We start from the raw sequence: 27,480 nt of genomic DNA on the forward strand, positions 1-27,480 counted from the left end.
ACTTTTGCAGCGTCCGGGTAGCGTAGCGGTCTATTCCGTTGCCCACCAACACGGGGATCACCGGTTCGAATCCCCGTGTTACATCCGGCTTGGTCGGGCGTCCCTACAGACACAATTGGCTGTGTCTGCGGCTGGGAAGCTGGATGTGGGTATGTGTCCTGGTCGCTGCACTAACGCCTCCTGTGGTCGGTCGGGGCACCTGTTCAGGGGGGAGGAGGAACTAGGGGGATAGCGTGATCCTCCCATGCGCTACGTCCCCCTAGTGAAACTCTTCATTGTCAGGTGAAAAGAAGCGGCTGGTGACTCCACATGTATTGGCGGAGGCAGGTGGTAGGAGGAGGCATGTGGGTAATTGGCCAAATCTAATTGGGGAGAAAATAAAAGGGGGGGGGGTCCCAAAGAAAAAAAGAAATACTAATTTTCATTACACTATTCATAACACAAAGCAAGCATGGAAGAAAGGTGTTGTGGTTCCGTTTCTCCAGTGTGGGTCACTGATTGTGGTCATGTACTTTCTCTGTTGTGTAGCAAAGGATGTTTGCGGCCAGTCCATACTCAGACCCCATCATCGTTAAATTCCACAGCGGCATGGCTCAGCACACCGAAGACCCAGAGATGCTTTGGGTCATGGGTCCAGTGTTGGCTGTGGTCCTCATCATCATCATCGTCATTGCTATTTTGCTCTTTAAGAGGTGAGTGGGATTGAAAAGTGTTTGGATGGTGTTGACAAGGAAAACAGCCTTGGTATTACTGATTTTCATTAAATGTTATAGGCTGCCGTTCCTAGGATCAGGTAGTGCTGTAAAATTTTACATGCGAATAATGATTAAAAAAAACAATTAACAACCTATCAGTGCTCTGGATGTGAATGTGTTCACCATCATCGTTAGGCTCTATGCATTCACCTCATGAGAACAGAAATGTGCTTATGACAATTTGATTAGCTTTTTACAATTGGGTCGTGAAGGAGTGAAGGAGTTCAAGTATCTTGGTTCTTGTTCATAAGTGAGGGTGGGATGGAGCGGAAGATTGACAGATGGGTTGGTGCAGCATCAGCAGTAATGCGGACGTTGTACCGGACCGTTGTGGCGAAGAAGGAGCTGAGCCGGGAGGCAAAGCTCTCAATTTACCAGCCAGTCTTCGTTCCAACCCTCACCTATGGTGATGAGCTTTGGGTAGTGACCGAAAGGGTGAGATGGCGGATACAAGCGGCTGAAATGAGTTTCCTCCGAAGGGTGTCTGGGCTCAGCCTTAGAGATAGGGTGAGGAACTCGGACATCCGGAGGGAGCTCGGAGTAGAGCCGCTGCTCCTCCGCATCGAAAGGAGCCAGCTGAGGTGGTTCGGGCATCTGATCAGGATGCCTCCTGGACGCCTTCCTTTGGAGGTTTTCCAGGCACGTCCAACTGGGAGGAGACCCAGAACTCGCTGGAGGGCCTACATGTCCAATCTGGCCTGAGAACGTCTTGGGATCCCCCGGGAGGAGCTGGAGGGTGTTGCGGGGGAGAGGGACGTCTGGAGTGCCCTACTTAGCTTGCTGCCACCGCGACCCGACCCCAGAGAAGCGGCTGAGATGAGATGAGAGAAAAGAATGCATCTTGTGTCTTCTGTCATTGTTGAAGGCCAAAACAAGAAGTGCAGCTACACTGTAGCATTGATAAGACAACACATAGCAGTAGTTGAACTTCATCTTTTGGAAAGTGGAACATTTTACAAAAAACAAGATGTTGAGGAGTGAATGAATTCCTCAGTTATGCCAAACCCTGATGTTGGGTGAGCCTGAGGGAAGGGGTGTTGCTCAACATATGGGAGAAGTACATGGTTGGGTGCCCTGCAGCCATCTCTTCTCAGCTGGCAGTTGGGCCATGATCTTCTGCCTGGCTGGCCAGGGCTGTGCTGAGGCCAGACATCTGGAGGTGCTGACTGGCCTGGCGTCCATATGTCATCTTCTAATAATGAAGACCTCTCAACTAGTACACTGCCGAGCTGGGACTGCATGTTTTGTCTTTATTTCTCTTTCACGCTGTCTCTTATTCTCTTCTTTTGAAGCTCCCGTCTGTCCGAGCTTTCAGATTTACTTCCAGTTTGTAGACTTGGGTTTTTGCTATTTTGGTCCTAATGTTAAATTCAATGTTCCATAAATAAAGAAAAATCACAAAATAGTTTGGGTAGAGCAACAAAGCTGTGTCAAAATCCCTCTGACCCCAGACAGCACACATACAGGACTGTTCAGGTCAAACACTTGTTGCATTTCTCTTCCTTTTCTTTTCATGAGCATAGATGTATTGTACTTTTGTGAAGTGGACAGCGAGAGCACCGAGCTGTAGCCGCTCTCTGATATGGATGACCAAACAAACCACCTTGTGATTGCATGGTGGGAGAGTGTGGACTTTTCAGTCCATCTGGACACAACGTTTATAGAGAGAAACGTTCCATCATCATCTAATATCCCTTTCACACTGCCAAAACCCCCGCTAACATCCGCCTTTTTACGTTGCCCAAAGGCGGACATTAGTGGGTGTTTTGGCCAGTGTGAAAGGGGTATTAGTGACCTCTTCAGTCTCAACTAACTGCAGTTACCCCCACCCTTATAAACAATAGTGACTGCAGGTACCCCCACCCTTATAAACAATACAGTGACTGCAGGTGTCCCCACCCTTATAAACAATACAGTGACTGCAGGTACCCCATCCTTATAAACAATACAGTGACTGCAGGTACCCCCACCCTTATAAACAATACAGTGACTACAGATACCCCCACCCTTATAAACAATACAGTGACTGCAGGTACCCCTGCCCTTATAAACAATACAGTGACTGCAGGTACCCCCCCCCCTTATAAACAATACAGTGACTGCAGGTACCCCCGCCCTTATAAACAATACAGTGACTGCAGGTACCCCTGCCCTTATAAACAATACAGTGACTGCAGGTACCCCTGCCCTTATAAACAATACAGTGGCATAACGACCCAAACCAACGACCACTTGCAAATATGGTGTGACTATTAACTAGAGTTACAGTGGTCATGTATACTATTAACAGAGGATTGAGGAATATTTGCAACCACAGCATTGTAAGACGGTGACAGATGTACCCTTAGAACCCCCCCCCCACTCCTCAGTTCAGGGATGGTCGTTCCCTCTTCACATAGATGGCCTCTTTGCATCCCCGTTCAAACTAGCGTTCCTCCCTATCAAGGATGTGCACATCCTCATCCTTGAAAGAGTGGCCACTGGTCTGTAGATGGTGCAGACTGTGGAGTCCTGGCCTGTAGATGGTGTAGACTGTGGAGTCCTGGCCTGTAGATGGTGTAGATTGTGGAGTCCTGGTCTGTAGGTGGTGTAGACTGTGTAGTCCTGGCCTGATGTGTAGCTCTCCTGTTTTGTGCCACCCTCTTGGCCAGCATGTGTTTGGTTTCCCCGATGGACAAGTCACAGCAATCCTGACTTGTGAAACCCACACCGGATGTTGAAAATTACTCTGAAAAGCGTGACAGCCATCACTGATATTATTATGTTGAGCCTGTCTGCAGGTTCATTTCCACGGTCTGCACTACTTTCAGGCAGTCAGCATGTGACATCATCAGAGGTTGTCCCAGTTGTTTGGCTTTTTTTCAGTGCACACTGGTTGCAGGTGTGGACTTGAGGGCTTTGCAGAAACATGTCACATAGGTGTTGCAGTGTTCAAGTCCAAAACTGCAAGTGTGGTGACAGGGAATTGGGCGTCCATTTCCGCCTTTAGTCCCAACCCTTTATCAGTCTTATTGGACTGCTGAACTAGAGGTGGCATTGATGAGCTGTGCACTTCAGTAAATGTAGAGTGCTCATGGTGCAAGGCTCTGAAAAGAGGTGAGGTCTCTGCATTGGGTAAAGAGTGCTCAAACGCTGACTGACCTTCTTATAGAAAACAATACAAAAATCACAAAAGTTGGTTTTTACAGGTCAGTGGTTGACAGATGGTTGAGAGATGGTTGAAGTCTAGAAACTCAAATTCTTTCTTGCATGGACGCAATGACAAAGGTGCCTCACATATATGACACCATGTCAACAATGGCATCTGAATAAAGCCACACCACAGGATGAAAGAGACTGTCCTCCGCCCAAAAACCACCCTGTAGGTCATAAAAGCAGCTAATTATGACCTATAGTGAGGTTTTAAGCGACCTCCTCGCGCTGCTCTGTAATTATAAGACATTACTTCCCTGTAACAATAAGCATCTCCTTCCATAAGCTGTCGTGAGAAGGACTATTAACAAAAGCAAGGTGTAATGCCACATAGCGGTTATAATGTCCATGCTAGCTGACTTGCTAACGTTTTGCTAACGTCAAGTTAGCGCTTATGGCGTCATTCATCGCTAAACATGCTGCCAATAGCAATCTTACTGACGAGGGGGAAAAGCTGGAAAGTAGAAGCAGAGTACAAAGAGGGGGAATAAGGAAAGTAAAATTGAGGGAGGAAGAGGGTGAGGGGGAAAGGTGAGAGGGAGGAGTAATGTGTTGAATTGATGTGCTTCCTGTTTGTCGCTACACTGTGATATCCCTGCTGCTGATAGATGGTGACTCAAGCCTTTCTGTCACTCTTCTTCCTCCTCTTCTGTCACTCTTCTTCCTCCTCCGCCTTCCTGCTCCGTGGACACAGCAAACAAGAAAGGTTGGTACTCCTCCCTGTTCTGCACCGCTCCTTTCCTCCCGCCGTCGTTGTGTAGCTGCAGAAGCGTTTCTTAACACCAGCTCCACGGTGGAGGGTGTGTTTTGGGTCAGAGCCGTGTTTTCTGACCTACGGGATGTGAAGTGACAGATTATCATTATGTCTGATTCACTGTCAGCATCACAGCACACTCACAGTACTTAGTAGTCGTGGGTGTGTGTGTGTGTGTGTGTGGATGGGTGGGTGGATGCATTGTTGATTCTGTGCATGTATGCGTCATTGCATGTGTTTGTGCGAGCGAGCATGTCTTGTGTAAAGCCAGCTAACTAGGAGAGATGAGTTGACAAGAGCTTCCTCATGGAGTACTTCTACTTCCTGTCTCATCAGTACCCATAACCCCTCACATTTACACAACAGCATGTTTAACATCAACACAAGCTGCAGTTGGAGGTCATGTTCCCTTCAGGCAAACAGTAAAAGAACTGTGATATCTGCCATTTTGGGCGGCACGGTGGTGCAGTGGTTGCCACGGTCGCCTCACAGCAAGGAGGTCCTGGGTTCGAGCCCCGGGGTAGTCCAGCCTTGGGGGTCGTCCCGGGTCGTCCTCTGTGTGGAGTTTGCATGTTCTCCCTGTGTCTGTGTGGGTTTCCTCCGGGTGCTCGGGTTTCCTCCCACAGTCCAAAGACATGTAGGTCAGATGACTCGGCCGTGCTAGATTGTCCCTAGGTGTGTGTGTGTGTGTGTGTGTGTGTGTGTGTGGGCGGGCCCTGTGATGGCCTGTCCAGGGTGTCTCCCTGCCACCCAATGGCTGCTGGGATAGGCTCCAGCATCACTGTGACCCTGAGAGCAGGATAAGCGGTTTGGATTATGGATGAATGGATGGATGGAATGATGGATGGATGGATGAAGTAATTTGGTATTTGGCAGGACTGAGAGCAGCCGCCACATGAGTCCACCTCTGACCCGGTGTAATGAGCCTCCAGGTTAACAGCATTTTGCTTCACTAACTCATCACCCTGTTTGTTTCCACACAGAGGTTGATACTCGAGGTCCACAACTTTCCATGCAGCAGGAGAGCCACTTAAGTGGGCGTGTCCCGTTAAATGAATTCCCCCCATGACAGGGCAGCACCCTGTAAGATGGTGTAACGTTCAAATACTGATTCACTTTCAAATTACACACATGGTAGCATGGAACACAGGTTGTCATGTGAGCATCATCAAGCCTGGTGGTGTCTCAGGACCTGCAGGACACATTCAGGACACATGCGGCTGCAGGCCTGCAGGACACATGCAGGACACATGCCAGCATGCGGCTGCAGGCCTGCAGGACACATGCAGGACACATGCCAGCATGCAGCTGCAGGCCTGTACAACAGCCGAACATAAGACACAGAGTACTGGAAGTACCCGACAGTGTGGAGACTGATGTTGGCTTTGAGACGGCTCATTTGAATGTCCTGACTTGTGTGGCACTAAACCAAGTCAAACATCTCATTTAAAACTTAGTTTTTTGTCATTAATTTGCTTTGGAGCAAGTTGGATGAATAAACTTAAAAAAAATCTTTTTTTTCTTATCACATAATACCTTCAAGAAATCCACCTGCTAGCTGTTCAGGGGGACAGTGTCCATATGTATTAAATACATATGAGAGTGGGACAGTGTCCCCCTTGTCATATGTATTAAATACATATGAATACATATGAGAGTGGGACAGTGTCCTACTGTCATATGTATTGAATACATATGAGAGTGGGACAGTGTCTCCCTTGTCATATGTATTGAATACATATGAATACATATGAGAGTGGGACAGTGTCCTACTGAGAGAGATGGTAGTGTACAGTGTTATGCTTGTTGTTGTAATGCCAAAATGGCCCCCAGCACATGACCTAACCAAAACCACACGCAGGTCAACTTTACTGTGCAGCTCGAAACATCATGCATATCTGCCATTTTATTATTGATTTATTTATGTATTTATTATTATTATTCATTAATATTTTGTATTATTATATTATTATTCATTAGTATTTATTATTAGTAGTAGTAGTTATTAATATTATCATTATTTATTGTTATTATCATCATCATCATTTATTATTATTGTTATTATTATTATTGTTGTTTCTATTATTATTATTATCCATCCATCCATCCATCCATTCATCCATTATCCAAACCGCTTATCCTGCTTTCAGGGTCACAGGGATGCTGGAGCCTATCCCAGCCGTCATTGGGCGGCAGGCAGGGAGACACCCTGGACAGGCCTCCAGTTATAATTTTTTTTGTGTGTGTGTGTGTGTCTGTGTGTGTGTGTGTGTGTACTTCAGGAAGTTTTCACATGACTTGGTGTCATTCATACCAGCTGGTCCTCCCCTCAGGAAACGAGCGTCTCCCTCGGCGAAGGACGAGCACATGGCCGGGGTGAAGGACTCCCTGCTGGCCCACTCCTCAGACCCCGTGGAGATGAGACGACTCAACAACCAGACACAAGGCATGGACGCACACACACACACACACACACTCACACACACACACATACGAACACACACACACTGGAGCACATCCCCAACCAAAACTACACACACACACACACACACACACGCTGGAGCACATCCCCAACCAAAACTACACACACACACACACACGCTGGAGCACATCCCCAACCAAAACTACACACACACACACACACACACACACGCTGGAGCACAGCCCCAACCAAAACCACACACACACACGCACTGGAGCACATCCCCAACCAAAACCGCACACACACACACGCTGGAGCACATCCCCAATCAAAACCACACACACACACACAAACTGGAGCACATCCCCAACCAAAACCACACACACACACACTGGAGGACATCCCCAACCAAAACCACACACACACACACACACACACACACACTGGAGCACATCCCCAACCAAAACCACACACACACACACACACACACACAGACACACACTGGAGCACATCCCCAACCAAAACCACACACACACACACACACTGGAGCACATCCCCAACCAAAACCACACACACACACACACACACACACTGGAGCATATCCCCAACCAAAACCACACACACACACACACACACACACACTGGAGCACATCCCCAACCAAAACCACACACACACACACACACACACACTGGAGCACATCCCCAACCAAAACCACACACACACACACACACACACACACACTGGAGCACATCCCCAACCAAAACCACACACACACACACACACACACACACACACACTGGAGCACATCCCCAACCAAAATCACACACACACACACACACACACACACACACACACACACACACACACACACACACACGCTGGAGCACATCCCCAACCAAAACCACGCACACATCATACACCACACACACATCATACACCACCACACACATCATACACCACACACACATCATACACCACCACACACACATCATACACCACCACACACACATCATACACCACCACACACCTCAGTACTGTTGTTCCTGCAGGAAGACTTCTCCACTGCATGGTACTGGCTCAGCTCATCTCATCTCTACTCTACTCTACTCTACTCATCTCTACTCTACTCTACTCTACTCTACTCTACTCTACTCTACTCTACTCTACTCTACTCACTATTTGTGGTTTTCCATTGGGCAGAAGGTAGGGACAGTACCTGGTACCAGCTTTTTTTTTGGTACCACCTCTGTCGAGGTTCCCAGTGAGCTGAGCCGATACTAAAAGGTGACATGAAAATACCACTATAAATAAATAAAATAAGATCAAATATAAATACAAATACAATCTTAAAAAACGAGTCAACACGCCCACAAATGACCAGCGGGGCCTTGCCGTGAGGGGATGAGATCTGCAGCGGAAAACAGAATCCCAAAATGTAAAGCGAGTACAGTCAAATAGAGTAGAGTTGAGTTGAGCCAGTAGCATGCAGTGGAAAAGGGGCAATAGTGATGTCCAGATCCAGTTCCGCAGGGTTGGACAAGTGTCATCTTTACCTGATATGTTGATATAAGCCTTGTTAGAGTCCCTTCCTGGCGTTGTCACACATGAACACTTCACAAGGGACCGTGTCAGTAGATCTGTGATGAATTAGTGGTGAAGCGGTTAGCGCTGTCACCTCACAGCAAGAAGGTCCCCGGTTTTAGCCCCGGGGTTGTCCAACCTTGGGGGTCGTCCTGGGTCGTCCTCTGTGTGGAGTTTACGTGTTCTCCCATGTCGGTGGTGGGTTTCTCCGGGTGCTCTGGTTTCCCCCACCATCCAAAAAAAAAAAAAGACATGCACATTAAGGTTTGTATATGTCTGGGTTAGTACTCCTGTCTGTGACCCTGACCGAGGCATGGCAAGACCAACAGGAGTTGGTCCCCGGGTGCTGCACGGCAGCTGCCCACTGCTCCTCGCTGCACAGCTAGGATGGGTTAGATGCAGAGAGGAGTTTCCCAAAGGGCATCAATAAAGTATCTCAAAATCAAAATCACAAAATAAAGATCTCCACAGTGCTGGTAGTCGTCACAGTAGAGGATGAAGAAAGGACAGGAAGTTTGTTGTTGCCGTGATCCAAAATGGGCACGCTTTTATCACTAAAAGCTGCTGGAGCTGCATACATCCTGTTCATCAGGTTTTTTTGATAATTAGGATGGATCCAGTTGTCCTGTATGTGCCGATTCCTGTCTGGAAGGAGGTGACAAGCTAACAGCAGGTCATCGTCTCTCAGAGTCCCACTCAGAGACATCATAGGTCACAAATGTCCCCACAACCATCTGTGAAGATCAGTCAGAACCATTTACTCACAGCAGTCTTACACAGCGAGTAAGAGTCTCCAGCTCACCGGTAGGACAGATGTCAGTGGTAGGACAGATGTCAGCGGTGGGACAGATGTCAGCGGTAGGACAGATGTCAGTGGTAGGACAGATGTCAACGGTGGGACAGGCGTCAGCGGTGGGACAGATGTCAGCAGTAGGACAGATGTCAGCGGTAGGACAGATGCCAGTAGTAGTACATGTCAGCAGTAGGACAGATGTCAGCGGTCGGACGGATGTCAGCAGTAGGACAGATGTCAGCGGTTGGACAGATGTCAGTGATAAGACAGGTGTCAACAGTAGAACAGATGTCAGTGGTAGAAGTGTCAGCGGTGGGACAAGTGTCAGCGGTGGGACAAATGCCAGCGGTGGGACAGGTGTCAGTGGTGGTACAGGTGTCAGCAGTAGGACAGATGTCAGAACGATGGGACAGATGTCAGCAGTAGGACATAAGTCAGCAGTAGGAGATGTCAGCAGTAGGACAGATGTCAGTGGTAGGGCAGATGTCAGTAGTAGGACAGAAGTCAGCGATAGATCAGATGTCAGCGGTAGGACATAAGTCAGTGGTAGGACAGATGTCGGGCAGGGGTCACTGTGTTTAGTGAGTAAGGTAAGGTAGGTGTAAATGAGAGTTCAGAATTGTCCTTTTCAGTCGGTTCTGTGATAGGAGACAGACCACTTGACTGTACAGCTAATGATGCTGAGACGCTTTTGGGATTCAAACTCTGCCCACATGTTAAAACAAATGAGTCCCGACAGACTATTACATCCTCCCCCTCTCTCTCTCTCTCTCTCTCTCTCTCTCTCTCTCTCTCTCTCTCTCTCTCTCTCTCTCTCTCTCTCTCTCTCTCTCTCTCTCTCTCTCTCTCTCTCTCTCTCTCTCTCTCTCTATTTTTTTTTCTTTCTTTTAAAGCATACAGTTCTCTCTTTTCCATCAATGTCCCTGTTTTGTTTTTTTTGTCTCTTATTCTAACTGACCTGTTTGATAATTGTCACATCCCATATTTTTCTCACAGGTTCCAGTGTCCTCGGTTCCCCAAATACTCCAAGTTAGTTTTCAGTCCTCTTGTGTGTGATTAACATCAGCCCCATCCCCGTGTCTGCTCCTGCCCTCTCTCTTTCTACCATGCAGCCATTATAATGTGACCCTGCACATGTGGACACACACAGACCCTCAGCTCAGTCCATCATCACGTCTTCCTCCCGCTCTATTTGCTTCTCTCTGACTCTCCATGTCATCATGTTGAAGGAAAATCCATGCAGTCATGAACAGCTTAAACTAAACATTCACAACTATACAACAGGTCCACACCTGACTCGTTCTGGGGCCAGTGCTGAGGGTCTGACTCGTTCTGGGGCCACTGCTGAGGGTTTGACTAGCTGTGGGGCCAGTGCTGAGGGTTTGACTCGTTCTGGGGCCAGTGCTGAGGGTTTGACTTGTTCTAGGGCCAGTGCTGAGGGTTTGACTAGTTCTAGGGCCACTGCTGAGAGTTTGACTCTTCTGGGGCCAGTGCTGAGGGTTTGGCTCGCTCTGGGGCCAGTGCTGAGGGTTTGACTCTCTCTGGGGCAGTGCTGAGGGTTTGACTAGTTGTGGGGCCAGTGCTAAGGGTTTGGCTAGTTGTGGGGCCAGTGCTGAGGGTTTGACTCACTCTGGGAAAAGTGCTGAGGGTTTTGACTCGTTCTGGGGCCAGTGCTGAAGGTTTTGACTTGCTCTGGGGCCAGTGCTGAGGGTTTGACTCACTCTGGGGCCACTGCTGAGGGTTTGACTCTCTCTGGGGCCAGTCCTGAGGGTTTGACTGGCTCTGGGTCCAGTGCTGAGGGTTTCCTGGCAGTGATGCTAACCAAGGCTGTTCTCAGATTAAATGTTCTGCTCATTCAATTCAGCTGAATAAAATGTGGTTGGGAATTTGTGTATGACTACAATAAAAGCATATGTTGTTATGAATAAATAGATAAATAAAACTACAAGAACTTCAAGAACACACATACTAACACACATATCTAAACTAACACACATATCTAAACTAACACACACATATCTAAACTAACACACATATCTAAACTAACACGGATATCTAGACTAACACATATATCTAAACTAACACACATATCTAAACTAACACACATATCTAGACTAACACATATATCTAAACTAACACACATATCTAAACTAACACATATATCTAGACTAACACATATATCTAAACTAACACACATATTTCTAAACTAACACACATATCTAGACTAACACACATATCCAAACTAAAAAAATAAATCACGGTCCAAGAGAACGAACGCCACCCAGGATGGCTGTCGGAACTGCTGGTCTGCATGGGCTAGCAGTTAGCTTAGCCTACACTGCTTCTGCGCCCTGTCAGACCACCCTCTGTTTCTTCCTTGGCCGCAGCTCCAGACAGGGGCTGTGGTCCTTGGGCCCACAGGACGCAACAGACCAAGCTCCCCCAGCCATTCCAACGCCAGCTCTCCCAGCCAGACACCCTTGACACACCTCCCTGCACTCCACACGACGACACCAAAAACACCACCGTCAATGCTAGCTGAGGCCACCGCCAGACCACCCTCAGTGTTATCGGAACTGTCGGTCTGCATGGGCTAGCAGGTAGCTTAGCCTGCCCCACTTCCACGTCCTGTCAGACCGCATCGATGTTACCTTCTCTGTCGCAGCTACAGGCAGGGCTGTGGTCCCTAGGCCCACAAGATGCAGCAGACCAAGCTCTCCCAGCCATCAAACTTAAACACAGACGTGGACAAACACACTGCATGGATGGTACTGGGTGAGGCCGCCGCAAATGTGAATTTGTGCCGCCATCTTCCCACACTGGAATAATAATATTAGGGAAATGAGGAAAAATGTCATTTTCTTTAGATAAACTTTCATCACAGTAAACAGTTCAGTCAACATTATTAGCATTTGGAGCTGTGTGACAGACAACCATGGACTCACTAAATTAATGAACATTTGGTCAGAAAAGGCTCCTTTAACTAAGACTGGCGTCAGCACAAATCTCCTCAGCAAAATAATAAACCCAATAAGACTGCAAGGTTGAATCATAGCTGGCATGAACTCTAGATGAGGCAACGCTCAAGACTCAGCACTGGAACAAAGATCATCTCATCACATCTCATCTCATCATACTCCACTTCTCCAGGGTCGGGTTGCAGTGGCAGCAAGCTAAGTATGGCACTTTTGATGTCCCTCTCCCCAGCAAAGCCTCCCAGCTCCAACTGGGGGATCCCAAGGCGTTCCCAGGCCAGATTGGACATGTGGTCCCTCCAGCAAGTTCTTGGTCTACCCTGGGGTCTCCTCCCAGTTGGACGTGCCCAGAAAACCTCCAAAGGAAGGTGCCCAGGAGGCATCCTAATCAGATGCCCGAACCACCTCAACTGGCTCCTTTCGATGCGAAGGAGCAGCGGCTCTACTCCAAGCTCCATCCGGATGTCTGAGCTCCTCACCCTATCTCTAAGGCTGAGCCCACACACCCTACGGAGGAAACTTATTTCAGCCGCTTGTATCCGTGATCTCACCCTTTTAGTCACTACCCAAATCTCATGACCATAGGTGAGGGTTGGAATGAAGATTGACAGGTAAATTGAGAGCTTTGCCTTCCGGCTCAGCTCCCTCTTCACCACAACAGTCCGGTACAACGTCCGGATTACTGCTGATGCTGCACCAATCCACCTACCAATCTCCCACTCCATCCTACCCTCACTCGTGATTAAAGTCCCGAGATACTTGAACTCCTTCACTTGAGGCAACAACTCTTCCCCAACCCAGAAGGAGCAATCAATGGAATAAAGATCAGACATAGTTATAATATCCAGCATCCATGTGGAGACAATCAGCACAAACGATAAGGACTAATTGACTGAGAGTAAGACAAGGCTGCATGTTGCACTAGTGTATTCTACACCAATGTAACCTCCCGCTACTAGCTGGGTTTTTATCATTAAATATGTACAGATGGAACAGCCCCTATTTGGCAGTAATTACTGATAATAGTCAACATATGCTTAAAATTCATAAACTGGCACAAAAACATTCTAGCATCACTTTAACTTACATTTTATTAAGAAACAAATAGTTTATTGCGTCACACATAGAACACTGTTTTTTTTTAGGGGGGGGGGATGTTTCCGGCAAAAACAATCTGCAAACCAAGACTTTAGCCATGGTGACAGGTTTGGGATTTTGAAATGAATGGAAGGATTTGGGCTTCCCCTTTGTGGCAATTAAAAATAAACCAGAAAATCAATTTAGGACTGCACAGTAACGAGCTAATATGCAGTCATATAGTACAGTCCCACCAACACAGCGGCCAGGGAAGGGGAGAAATCCCCCATTAAGCAGGCCCTGATTAAGTGTGGTTATCGTAACTGGGTGTTTGTCCAAGCCAGGAAGACCCCAATCAGTGCTCCAGCCCAGGAAGACCCCAATCAGTGCTCCAGCCCATCAAAGAGAGAAGAAGCAGAACAGCTGCCTCAGCATAAACCAGTGGTGATTCCGTATGTGGCAGCAGTGTCGGAAAAGCTGAGACACATATTTTCCAAGCATCGCGTCTCAGTTGCTTTCAAACTCCAAAACACACTGCACCAGAAGTTGGTCCACCCCAAGGATCAGGTCCCCTGGTAGAAACAAACAGAGCAATATAGTGTACACTGTTAAGTGCCAGCAGGATTGCCGTGACTTGTACATCAGGGAAACTAAACAGACGCTGGCCAAGAGGATGACACAACACAGGAGAGCTGACACATCAGGCCAGGACTCCACAGTCTACACCATCTACAGACCAGGACTCCACAGTCTACACCATCTACAGACCAGGACTACACAGTCTACACCAGTGTTTCTCAACCGGGGGTCCGCGGACCCCTAGTGGTCCGTGGTGTAATTGCAAGGGGTCCGTGAAAATAAAATATCTTTAAAAAAAGACCCTATGACATTTATAGAAATAGGATTATTTTACTCAAATGTGACTTAGACCTTTATCTACCTAAACTATAAAGGGTAACAGGACTTTTTTCTCTAATTACATCTGTTTCACAAGTGTAATTTATTGTATTTTAATAAGAGATCTCACTCCCGTTTGCATTGTTAAAAGTTACTGCATAAAAATTCTGTTGTTACATATATCTGAAAGTTACTGAATACATATTCTGTTTTGTTACATATATCTGAAAGTTACTGCATAAGAATTCTGTTTTGTTAACTATATTTAAGTTACAACTGAAAGCTCTTATTTTTGCCCCAAAGAGTGAATAAATGCTATAATGCAATTTAAAATGCAGTTTCTACTGTTTCTATCAAATTGCAACCCCCCTCCCCCAAGATCAGGTGGAGGGGTCCTCAGGGTAGATCAAAAATACGCAGGGGGTCCAGGACCCCAAAAAGGTTGAGAACCACTGGTCTACACCATCTACAGACCAGTGGCCACTCTTTCAAGGATGAGGATGTGCACATCCTTGATAGGGAGGAACTCTGGTTAAACGGGGAGTTAAAGAGGCCATCTATGTGAAGAGGGAACGACCATCCCTGAACGGGGGGGGGGGGGCTAAGTGTACATCTGTCACCATCTTACAATGCTGTGATTGCAACAATGAAACTATTCCCCAATCCTCTGTGAATAGTACACATGGTCATGAAACTCTAGTTAATGCTCACACCCGTATTTGCATATGACACTGATCGTTGGTTTGGGTCATTATGCCACTGTATTGTTTATGAGGGTGGGGTACCTGCAGTCACTGTATTGTTTATAAGGGTGGGGTACCTGCAGTCACTGTATTGTTTATAAGGGTGGGGTACCTGCAGTCGCTGTATTGTTTATAAGGGTGGGGGTACCTGCAGTCACGGTATTGTTTATAAGGGTGGGGACACCTGCAGCCACTGTATTGTTTATGAGGGTGGGATACCTGCAGTCACTGTATTGTTTATGAGGGTGGGGTACCTGCAGTCACTGTATTGTTTATAAGGGCGGGGATACCTGCAGTCACGGTATTGTTTATAAGGGTGGGGACACCTGCAGCCACTGTATTGTTTATGAGCGTGGGGTACCTGCAGTCACTGTATTGTTTATAAGGGTGGGGACACCTGTAGCCACTGTATTGTTTATGAGGGTGGGGTACCTGCAGTCACTGTATTGTTTATAAGGGTGGGGACACCTGTAGCCACTGTATTGTTTATGAGGGTGGGGTACCTGCAGCCACTGTATTGTTTATGAGGGTGGGGTACCTGCAGCCACTGTATTGTTTATAAGGGTGGGGTACCTGCAGTCACGGTATTGTTTATAAGGGTGGGGACACCTGCAGCCACTGTGTTGTTTATGAGGGTGGGGTACCTGCAGCCACTGTATTGTTTATAAGGGTGGGGTACCTGCAGTCACGGTATTGTTTATAAGGGTGGGGACACCTGCAGCCACTGTGTTGTTTATGAGGGTGGGGTACCTGCAGCCACTGTATTGTTTATAAGGGTGGGGTACCTGCAGTCACTGTATTGTTTATGAGGGTGGGGTATCTGCAGTCACGGTATTGTTTATAAGGGTGGGGACACCTGCAGCCACTGTGTTGTTTATGAGGTTGGGGTACCTGCAGCCACTGTATTGTTTATAAGGGTGGGGTACCTGCAGTCACTGTATTGTTTATAAGGGTGGGGACACCTGCAGCCACTGTGTTGTTTATAAGGGTGGGGTACCTGCAGTCACTGTATTGTTTATGAGGGTGGGGTATCTGCAGTCACTGTATTGTTTATAAGGGTGGGGACACCTGCAGCCACTGTGTTGTTTATGAGGTTGGGGTACCTGCAGCCACTGTATTGTTTATAAGGGTGGGGTACCTGCAGTCACTGTATTGTTTATGAGGGTGGGGTATCTGCAGTCACTGTATTGTTTATAAGGGTGGGGACACCTGCAGCCACTGTGTTGTTTATGAGGTTGGGGTACCTGCAGCCACTGTATTGTTTATAAGGGTGGGGTACCTGCAGTCACTGTATTGTTTATGAGGGTGGGGTATCTGCAGTCAGGTGAGACTGAAGAGGTCAGTTAGATGACGGTGAAACGTTTCTCTCTATAAACGTGGTGTCCAGATCAGAGAAGGTTGAATCAGTTCATCTGGACACAGCATGTACTGACAGATACAGTTCATCACTCAACTAAGTGACCTGTTTGGTCTACAGGTAAAGTGACCTGTTCGGTCTACAGTCTAATACACTTCCAACCATGTCGATCTCTCACTCGTCTGTGCTCTTATCAGCCTCCACCAGCCAGCCAGTCTGCATGTCAGTCACAACACCACAGTCTGCAGCATGTCTCCACAGGTCACACCATGCCCTTCTGCTCACCACACCAGCCCATCTGTCCTGCTCAATGCATACAGTATCCATATCAATACTGACATGCAGCTGTTGCTTTACACCTACACCTGCCCCCAGTGGTTTTGTTGTGTTGGTGCATCTTTGGTTGTGTGACTCGTGTATGAATGACATGTGTAACTTCCTGCTTCTCTGTGCAGGGATGAGGGAGCACCCTCTCATCGCTACCTGTGACCTGGCAGACCACATGGAGCAGCTCAGGGCCAACGATGGCCTGCACTTCTCTCAGCAGTACGAGGTAACCCCACCTGCACCCTGTTCCTGTCCAGCAGCAGACAGCTTAGCGTCATATGTGGTGGGAATTTCAGCCATGACTGGAATTTGTTCTGACCGCTTTACTTGCTGTGAAAAGCTTCCCTGTCGGAGGTGTGTTTGAGACAATAGCTATGTGACAAAGTGGGTGAGACGCACCATTTGTCCCATCAGTCTTAACCATTACCAGGTGTGGGCTTTACCTGCCGCAGTGGTGCAGCCTCAACTCAGGTGCTGCTGGTCGACTTCAGGAGTAGTTGCTTCGGAGTTGTTGGTGTTGTAGGGCGTCAGGGTGTAGATGTGTGCACCTGATGTTAGTTGAAGCTCAACTGTTATGAGTTGAGTTTTGTTCAGTTAAGACCAGTGAACTGTAATCTGTTTCTTTTGTTTTGTACAAACTCTTTGTGTCATATGTAGCTACACCCTGTAAATAAGCCACTGCTATTTAACGGGAACAGTGTTGAGTCTGCCTCCTACATTTTAGACACTCTGGTCAGGCTTCCCCACAAGCTAATTCATAATTTCCTTTTTTTTGGGGGGGGGGGATTTTCCTCCCTTGTTCTCCCCAATTGTACTCGGCCAATTACCCCAATCTTCTGAGCCGTCCCGGTCTCTGCTCCACCCCCTCTGCTGATCCGGGGGGGGCTGCAGACTACCACGTCTCCTCCCATACATGTGGAGTCACCAGCCACTTCTTTTCACCTGACAGTGAAGAGTTTCACCAGGGGGATGTAGCGTGTGGGAGGATCACGCTATTCCCCCCAGTTCCCCCTCCCCTGAACAGGTGCCCTGACCAACAAGAGGAGGCGCTAGTGCTGCAATCATGACACATACCCACATCCGTTTTCCCACCCACAGACACGGCCAATTGTGTCTGTATGGACACCCGACCAAGCCAGAGGTAACACGGGGATTCAAACTGGTTATCCCCGTGTTGGTAGGCAACGGAGTAGACCGCTACGCTACCCAGACTCCCCTAGTTTTCCAAGTTATGAATGCTTTTTGTAGTTGCTCCCTTTAATGGTAGCTTTCCTGGTAAAAAGTCATTAGACGTATAGCGTTTTATATCTAATGTGTGGCAGCTAAATGCGGAAGAATAATGCAATTAGTAGCAACTCTGAATATGAGACAAAGTTGTGGTGGCTATCAGGCAAGTTGATAAAAGACCTTTATCAACAAATAATAATAATATGGGCGGCATGATGGCACAGTGGTTAGTGCTGCTGCCTCACAGCAGGAAGGTTCTGGGTTCGAAACCCGGGGCTGTCCAAACTTGGGGGTCATCCCAGGTCGTCCTCTGTGTGGAGTTTGTATGTTCTCCCCGTGTCTGGGTAGGTTTCTCCGGGTGCTCCAGTTTCCCCCACCATCAAAAAGACATGCATGTTAGGGTTAATATTCCTGTCTGTGCCCCTGACCAAGGCATGACAAGACGAACTGGAGTTGGTCCCCGGTGCTGCATGGTGGCTGCCCACTGCTGCTAGCTACACAGCTAGGATGGTTAAATGCAGAGAGGAATTTCCCCACAGGGATCAATAAAGTATCTCAAAATAAAATGTAAAAAAGTACAAAATCAATAGAAATTTGTCCAACGACATGTAGGTCAGGTGAATCAGCCATACTAAATTGTCCCTAGGTGTGAATGTGTTGGCCCTGTGATGGCGTGGTGGCCTTTCCAGGGTGTCTCCCCACCTGCCACCCAGTGACTGCTGGGATACGCTCAAGCATCCCGTGACCCAATTTGGGATAAACGGCTTGGATATGGATGGATGGATGGATGGATGGATGGATGGATAGACAAAATCAATAGCTGGAGTCCAGTGTCAGCCGATGCTCGTGTAGCAGCACTGAACTCTCGTTCATCCCCTGCAGTATTCCGACTGCTCACGTCAGCATAGATTATTTGGTATTGATTACTATTCTAATTTGTGCAGTATTTCTCAATATTTGTTCAAATACATCAACTGTAAACTGCACGTGGCACAGAGTGAATCAGGAGTTCCATATTGTTAGAAGTTAAACAGAAATGATCTTCTGGTTTGTAACTTTAAGTGTTGTCACTTTTTTTGGCATTATATATACAAAATGATGGCGCCTTAGGGAGAAAAAACGGTTCATTAAAATAACTGAAAGGAACTAAAGCCTAAGATGGGTGGCTTAGTTGGCCCCAGTGGCAAAACAGTTGTGTGTGTCAGATGGCACGATGTCTTGCCGGATATTATGTGTAGCGTGTTCTGCAAAAGGCTCAAGGATACGAGCAGAGAGGAGACAAACAAACCGGCACCAACAGCGGTGAGGGTGCATTGCTACATGCTTAAACTGTTAACATTAGAGTCCGGGTAGCGTGGCGGTCTATTCTGTTGCCTTCCAACACGGGGATCACTGGTTCAAATCCCCATGTTACCTCTGACTTGGTTGGGCGTCCCTACAGACACAATTGACCGTGTTTGCAGGTAGGAAGCCGGATGTGGGTATTGTGTCCTGGTCGCTGCACTAGCGCTTCCTCTGGTCAGTCTGGGCGCCTGTTCGGGGAGGAGGGGGAACTGGGGGGGAATAGCGTGATCCTCCCATGCGCTACGTCCCCCTGGTGAAACTCCTCACTGTCAGGTGAAAAGAAGCAGCTGGTGACTCCACATGTATGGGAGGAGGCATCGTAGTCTGCAGCCCTCCCCGGATCAGCAGAGGGGGTGGAGCAGCAACCGGGACGGCTCAGAAGAGTGGGACAATTGGCCAAGTACAATTGGGGAGAAAAAAAAGGGGGGGGATAAAATAAATAAATAGAATTAGCGTCCATGAGGCCAACATACGGTTAACTCTCTGCTAAGTGGTTTTCGTAACTTGAACCATGTACAAACTCTCTGGCTGTAGCAGAGATGAACACAATAGGCACCTGAATAAATAAACATCACCATAAACATATGCTCAAGAAATGCAAATTTTCTCAATTATTCCTCTGTATCATAGCCCATGCAATAGATTTCCCAAGCCACATTACCATTTAATTTATACCCACGCTGTGTTGCTGTGTTGTGCGCACACAGAGCTGGTTGTTTGTTGTGCTGTTGTTGAAATCCAGGCTGGTAAAGAGGATGCTGAAGTATATATGACTTCAGTGCCTCCTATCCCAGAATTTTAGTCCACTGCTTTTACCTACTGTAAAAGGGCGGCACGGTGGCCCAGTGGTTAGCACTGTTGCCTCACAGCAAGAAGGTCCTGGGTTCGAACCCCAGGTCGTTCCGGGTCCTTTCTGTGTGGAGTTTGCATGTTCACCCCACGTCTGCGTGGGTTTCCTCCCCTCATCAAAAAGAAATGTATGTTAGGGTTAATACTCCTGCCTGTTCCCCCGAGCAAGGCAATGGAAAGAACAACTAGAGTTGGTCCCCGGGTTCTGCAGCTGCCTACTGCTCCTATACAATAGGATGGTTACATGTATCGATACAACTGTACAATGACAAAATAAAGTGGCTTTTTAAAGCCATTGAGGGAACATGGCTTACTCGTGTTCTACAGTGCTCCTACATTGGTCCTGCAATGGTCCTACAGTGGTCGTGCAGTGGTCCTGCAATGGTCCTACAGTGGTCCTACGGTGGTGAGATTGCCATTCCTAATGTTCCTAGTGGATGAAACAGAGCTGATGGATGCACTGTTTATGAAAACATATTATTTATAAATCCAAAACTGAACTTAACTTTTCTACATTTCCCTGTTTTTACCTGATAGGCTGAGGTGTGTTGTATGTACCTGTGGCTCTTGTGGGCCATGTAGTCACCACTAAAGTTTAAAGGACAAATAGGAAATGATGCCTGGTGCCCAGTCACTTTGTTTCAAACACTGACATGTTTGTCAAAATGCAGTGTACTTGACATGCATTTGATTCGATATTTATTTTTTTCTTTTCATTCACTTCATAATTTTGCAAGCTGATGAAAAGTATCCATGAACTTATTTTGACAGGAAGTGTTTGATTTATTAAATTAAAGAAACAAGTTCCTAACATGGATTTATGCACCTTTAGTGTTGATGATTGCTTGGCTGAATTCAGATGATTGTCTTAGCACATTAGCATTCAGTATCTTGCTCAAAGGTACTTAGGCAGTGTTGTTGGTCTATGTGGATCTAATGCTGTATTAGCCCCTCCAGTTTCCATCTCACTGGTGGAGCAGATCCATCATCTATTGCCAGACAGAGACTAAACCGGCAGCTAGTGAGATAATACATCTTATTTGTGGGCGCCTTTCAGAGCACTCAAGGACACCTTGCAGAACTCAGTAAAAAACAAGCAGCACTGTGTCAGACAGCATAAAGTCAAAACAAAGCAGGGTAGACAATAAAAAGTTAACACAACAGATAAGTATAAAATCATCATCTGCACAGAACTCAGTGCAGCGTGGATCAGACTGAACATGCCAGTTTGAAAAGGTGCGTTTTGAGATGGGATGTGAAGGTTGAAAGAGAGTCGGTGTTGTGAATGTCTTGTGGGAGAGAGGTCCATAGGCGGGGGGCAGAATGACTGAAGGCTCTAGTCCCTAGGGTAGTCAAGCGGGCCGATGGTGTAGCGAGTTGGAGAGCAGAAGAGGATCTGAGAGTGTGGGAGGGCGTGTGGATATGAAGGAGTTCAGAAAGATATGAAGGAGCTAGGTTATTAAGGGCCTTAAAGGTAAGGAGCAGGATCTTGAAGTCAACACAGTATTTAACAGGGAGCCAGTGGAGTTGCTGAAGAGCAGGAGTGATATGATCTATGGAAGGAGTTCTGGTAATGGTACGGGCAGCTGAATTCTGGACCAACTGAAGCTTATGAAGATACTTGAGGGGAAGACCAAAGAGGACAGAATTACAGTAGTCAATACGGGACATAACCAGGGTGTGAGTGAGTATGGCAGTGCTGCTAGGTGTAAGTGACGGGTGAAGACGATTAATATTGTGTAGGTGGAAGTATGCAGACTGAGTAACATTGCTGATGTGAGCTTCAAAAGATAATGTGCTGTGCAAGATGACACCCAGGAACTATAGAATTGTCAATAGAGAAAAACAATCAGGTTTAGCCAAGTAGATTTAGTGCCTACAGGGAGGACCTCGGTTTTATCACTATCACTATGTAAGAGAAAATATATTTTGCAGACTTTTGTCTGAGAAATAAAGGAATATTTTTCAGTCATAATTTCAGTCTCACTGTGTTCATGAGAAAATCACATGGTCAGTCGTATTGACTGACCATGCATCCCTGTCATGTTGACATGTAGTGTGTCTGGTAGTGTCCATGTGCATCCTGTATGTACCGGGCTCTGGCTGGCACTCTATTGTCTGAGCAGACCCAGGGGGTCTGGGGTTGGACAGAGGGTAATGATGATATTTTATCATGCTGGGAGAGACTGTATATTACATTAGGGACTCTCAGCTGGCTTTGGCATCATATCAGTTAAGTTAAAATCACAAATAAACAGACTGCTCCACACAGCACTGAAAGTGATGGGGGTGAGGGAGCATCCTTGCCTCCAAATGCTCTTTAAGACAATGGTGAAACAGGCTAGGAAAACTATCTCTGACCCTCTCACGTCCTGTTCCCCGTCAGGTAGATGCTACCGGGCTCCGATTAAATACCGGAAAAGATATCTGAACAGGTATAACAACTCCTTCATCCCTCTGTCAGTGAATCTCCTGAACTAACGACATAAGGAGGGTGTGAAATGAGGGGCTGTGTGCATTAAAATACGTGCAGTATTTTAATGCACTTCATGTCCGTAGTTGTCTGTGCTACGCACTTAATGTGTCTGTTACTGGCCTGTAATGTATGTGTTCTATGTGGCCACCATGATGTCCAAGACAAATTTCCCTCAGGATAAATAAAGTAAGCTGGAATCTTGATAGGATGTGACACCAAGTCTCACACACACACACACACCCCTGCCTCCCAGCCTGACACATCAACCTCAGTCCAGTATCTCCTCCGCTCTCCGGTGGGCCTCGTCCAGCTGCTTGGGTCCCCTCGACTCCTCCCCATGAGTGGCTCTGTTGCGCCCCCAGCCCATAGACATGGTGTATGTCTTGTACCGCTGTGGTTTTTCTCTCTGTGCCTGATGTGCTGTAGAGGCTAGAGCCACACGGCTGTGAGTGTTACTGTACCAACACGCCCGCTGACCCGTCTTTGTGTCAGGGCGGCACATTAGGAGTGATGTGTGTGATTTTGTCAGGTGACACACTGGAGGCATTACCTAACAGGCTGTTAAATAAGATGTGCGCTCAGCCCCCTCTCTTCATTGTCATTACTATCAGCTGCAGAACGGGGGACCACACACATCCGCCCAGCCAGCCGTGAGGAAGACCAGCAGGATATTTAAACCCTTTCAGCTTCATTTTACATTTGGGTGTGTGTGTGTGTGTGTGTGTGTGCGTTGTATTCATTGGTCCAGCCTTTGCAAAAGCAGACTATATTGTTGAATGGGAAGAGATGATTACATGTCCCCTCTTTCCCCCCCATGTCCCCCACCTCTCTTCTTCTCACGGTGTTTGTCTCTGCCCCCCCCTCCCACCCCACCCCCATCTCCTCTTAGTCTATTGATCCAGGACAACAGTTTACATGGGAGCACTCCAACCTGGAGGTCAATAAGCCAAAGAACCGCTATGCAAACGTTATTGCCTACGATCACTCCAGGGTCGTCCTCACTCCTGTAGAGGGTAAGAGTCACAAACCTTTACACTGTACTTTATTTACACAACAACTTTAATATCACCTGTAGAGGGTAAGAGTCACAAACCTTTACACCGTACTTTATTTACACAACAACTTTAATATCACCTGGAGAGGGTAAGAGTCACACACCTTTACACTGTACTTTATTTACACAACAACTTTAATATCACCTGTAGAGGGTAAGAGTCACACACCTTTACACCGTATTTTATTTACACAACAACTTTAATATCACCTGTAGAGGGTAAGAGTCACACACCTTTACACCGTACTTTATTTACACAACAACTTTAATATCACCTGTAGAGGGTAAGAGTCACACACATTTACACCGTACTTTATTAACACAACAACTTTAATATCACCTGTAGAGGGTAAGAGTCGCACACCTTTGCACCGTACTTTATTTACACAACAACTTTAATATCACCTGTAGAGGGTAAGAGTCGCACACCTTTACACCGTACTTTATTTACAACAACTTTAATATCACATTAAGCGTGAATAAAATGGAAGAGAATCTCACTGTAAGTTCAGATCTGTTGTGGTTCTTATGACAAAATATTACAAGATGGGGGGCGTCCAAGTGGTGTAGTGGTCTATTCCGTTGCCTACCAACATGGGGATCGCTGCTTTGAATCCCCGTGTTACCTCCGGCTTAGTCGGGCATCCCAACAGACACAGTTGGCCGTGTCTGTGGGTGGGAAGCTGGATGTGGGTATGTATCCTGGTCGCTGCACTAGCGCCTCCTCTGGTCTGTCAGGGCGAAGGGGAAACTGGGGGAGTAGCGTGATCCTCCCACGTGCTACGTCCCCCTGGTGAAACTCCTCACTGTCAGGTGAAAAGAAGCGGCTGGTGACTCCACATGTATGGGTGGAGGCATGTGGTAGTCTGCAGCCCTCCCCGGATCAGCAGAGGGGGTGGAGCAGAGACTGGGACGGCTTGGAAGAGTGGGGTAATTGGCCAGGTACAATTGGGGAGAAAAAGGGGGAAAAATCAAAAATATAAAAATAAAAGAAGTACGGTGCCTCATTACTGTGTATCTTACTTTACATCTCTGTCCAGTGTAAAGCCAGTGGACCAGCTACCAGAGGGTGGACACACATCTTCACCACAATCTCACAATCAAATCCTCCTAAACTCCGTGTTTGTCCTCGGGTGGGGTGCAAAGTCAACAAAAATCTCAAACTCCTCACAACACCTTTGAATGTACGGCTGTAATGCTGCCTCACTTTATTCTGCCTGCGGGACGTACGAGTGCAGGAAGAAGTGAAGGCAGCTGGACGTTGCTTCATCCAGACCTGACTCATGTGGTCCTCAGCAGCTTGAGCAGGGCTGAGGCATTCAAGGCATAGCGTGGTTTTTGGTGTTCACAAATAAAATTATTTTTTCCACCCTCCATTCTCACATCTAAATATTCCGAGAAGCAACTTAGCTGTGGTTACACAACCAGAGGAGATCTATCCATGGTGAAGCAGCAACTGTAAATGGATTTCACAAGTCACGAGTGGCTCACCATCATGCAGACGTTACTGCAGCTACATCTCCCCACACCGTTTTTACTCTTGTGTTTCTAGTATTATCAGCGATATCACCCTGGTGGCCTGCATGTGGCCTGCAAGTTGGCCTCTCCGCTGCACGGAAATACTGCAGTGCTTTTCTGCTGCTGTTGAGTTATTTTCTTCTCTTGTTGAGGACACACATGCAGAATTATTTTCCCAACTACTCACTCATCTCAACAAGAGCAATTAAAACTCAGTGCCGCAGTTCTTTTATTTAATTAAGATATGCCAATTTGGTCTCTATTGTGAATTAATTTTAATGTTCCTTTTCTTACACAAGTAAAATGACATGAGTAAAATGTGTTTTTCCCCATCATCTTGCCATGTCTAAGAAGAAACCTAGATGATGATACATGCCAAAAGATTTACTGGGAAAGCTTGAAGAAAACCAAGGGACATGGGGGACGCCAGTATAATCAAGTATACATTCAATATAAAACTGTGCTGAGTGTAACATCGAGCGTTTCCACATGAATTAGAACTCCATGGTCAACTGTGCCACTTTTTACTATGATTATTAGAGCCTGATTACCAGGATAAACTCCCTCCAGCACTCCCTCAGGAGTCGTGCACATTCAGACCCTGCTGGGTCATCTACCCAGAGGCATCCAGGGATGTCGTGAGAACATTCAGGGACTCTTATTTTCCCCCACACAAAAACATACTTAACAGATGTCTTGATGCTGCTCAATAATCCAGGTAAGAAAATCACAGAAAGGTGAGTCAGTTCATCTGGACACCATGTTTAAAGAGAGACACGTTCCATCATCGTCTAAGTGACTCTTCAGTCTCACCTGACTGCAGATGTCCCCACCCTTATAAACAATACAGTGACTGCAGGTACCCCACCCTTATAAACAATACAGTGACTGCAGGTACCCCACCCTTATAAACAATACAGTGACTGCAGGTACCCCACCCTTATAAACAATACAGAGACTGCAGGTACCCCACCCTTATAAACAATACAGAGACTGCAGGTACCCCCACCCTTATAAACAATACAGTGACTGCAGGTACCCCACCCTTATAAACAATACAGTGACTGCAGGTTTCCCCACCCTTATAAACAATACAGTGACTGCAGATGTCCCACCCTTATAAACAATACAGTGACTGCAGGTGTCCCCACCCTTATAAACAATACAGTGACTGCAGGTGTCCCACCCTTATAAACAATACAGTGACTGCAGGTACCCCACCCTTATAAACAATACAGTGACTGCAGGTACCCCACCCTTATAAACAATACAGTGACTGCAGGTACCCCACCCTTATAAACAATACAGTGACTGCAGGTACCCCACCCTTATAAACAACACAGTGACTGCAGGTGTCCCCACCCTTATAAACAATACAGTGACTGCAGGTGTCCCCACCCTTATAAACAATACAGTGACTGCAGGTACCCCACCCTTATAAACAATACGGTGACTGCAGGTGTCCCCACCCTTATAAACAATACAGTGACTGCAGGTATCCCCACCCTTATAAACAACACAGTGGCATAATGACCCAAACCAACGACCAGTTTCATATGCAACTTGCAGTGACCATTAACTAGAGTTACAGTGGCCGTGTGTACTGTTCACAGAGGATTGGGGAATAGTTGCAATCACAGCATTGTAAGATGGTGACAGATGTACTCTTAGACCCCCCTCTTGGTTCAGGGATGGTCGTTCCCTCTTCACATGGTGTAGACTGTGTAGATGGTATAGACTGCGGAGTCCTGGCCTGACATGTTAGCTCTCCTCTGTTGTGACATCCTCTTGGCCAACATCTGGTTTCCCCGATGTACAGATCATGGCAATCCTCCCGGCACTTAACAGTGTACACTATGTTGTTCTTTTGTGCCGGGGGACCCAATCCTTGTGGTGGACAAACTTCTGGCGCAGCCTGTTTGGGTCAACAGATGCATTGAAACACCCATGAACACCCATGAACACACTGTGAATTGTGCTATTTCCCCCCACGAGTCAACATTTTGCTTTGAATCTTGAGGCTCCTGCTTAATTCTCAAGAACCAAGTCATGGGTATCCGGTTGGTGTAGCGGTCTATTCCATTGCCTACCAACACGGGGATCGCCGGTTCGAATCTGCATGTTACCTCCGGGTTGGT

The 27,480-nt window shown here is 47.0% G+C and overlaps 1 protein-coding gene across 1 annotated transcript in view; it reads left to right on the forward strand.

Moving 5' to 3' along the window:
- The window catches only part of ptprfa (protein tyrosine phosphatase receptor type Fa), a 360,408-nt gene that overhangs the window by 288,386 nt on the left and 44,542 nt on the right, over positions 1–27,480 (forward strand). The window contains exons 19-22 of the mRNA XM_056277009.1: positions 529–692; positions 7,035–7,147; positions 17,003–17,100; positions 23,660–23,783. Of these exons, the coding sequence (XP_056132984.1) occupies positions 529–692; positions 7,035–7,147; positions 17,003–17,100; positions 23,660–23,783 (499 nt within the window). The remainder of the gene's footprint in view (positions 1–528; positions 693–7,034; positions 7,148–17,002; positions 17,101–23,659; positions 23,784–27,480) is intronic.

The sequence above is a fragment of the Lampris incognitus genome, chromosome 3, assembly GCF_029633865.1.
Source record: "Lampris incognitus isolate fLamInc1 chromosome 3, fLamInc1.hap2, whole genome shotgun sequence".
NCBI classification, from domain to species: domain Eukaryota; kingdom Metazoa; phylum Chordata; class Actinopteri; order Lampriformes; family Lampridae; genus Lampris; species Lampris incognitus.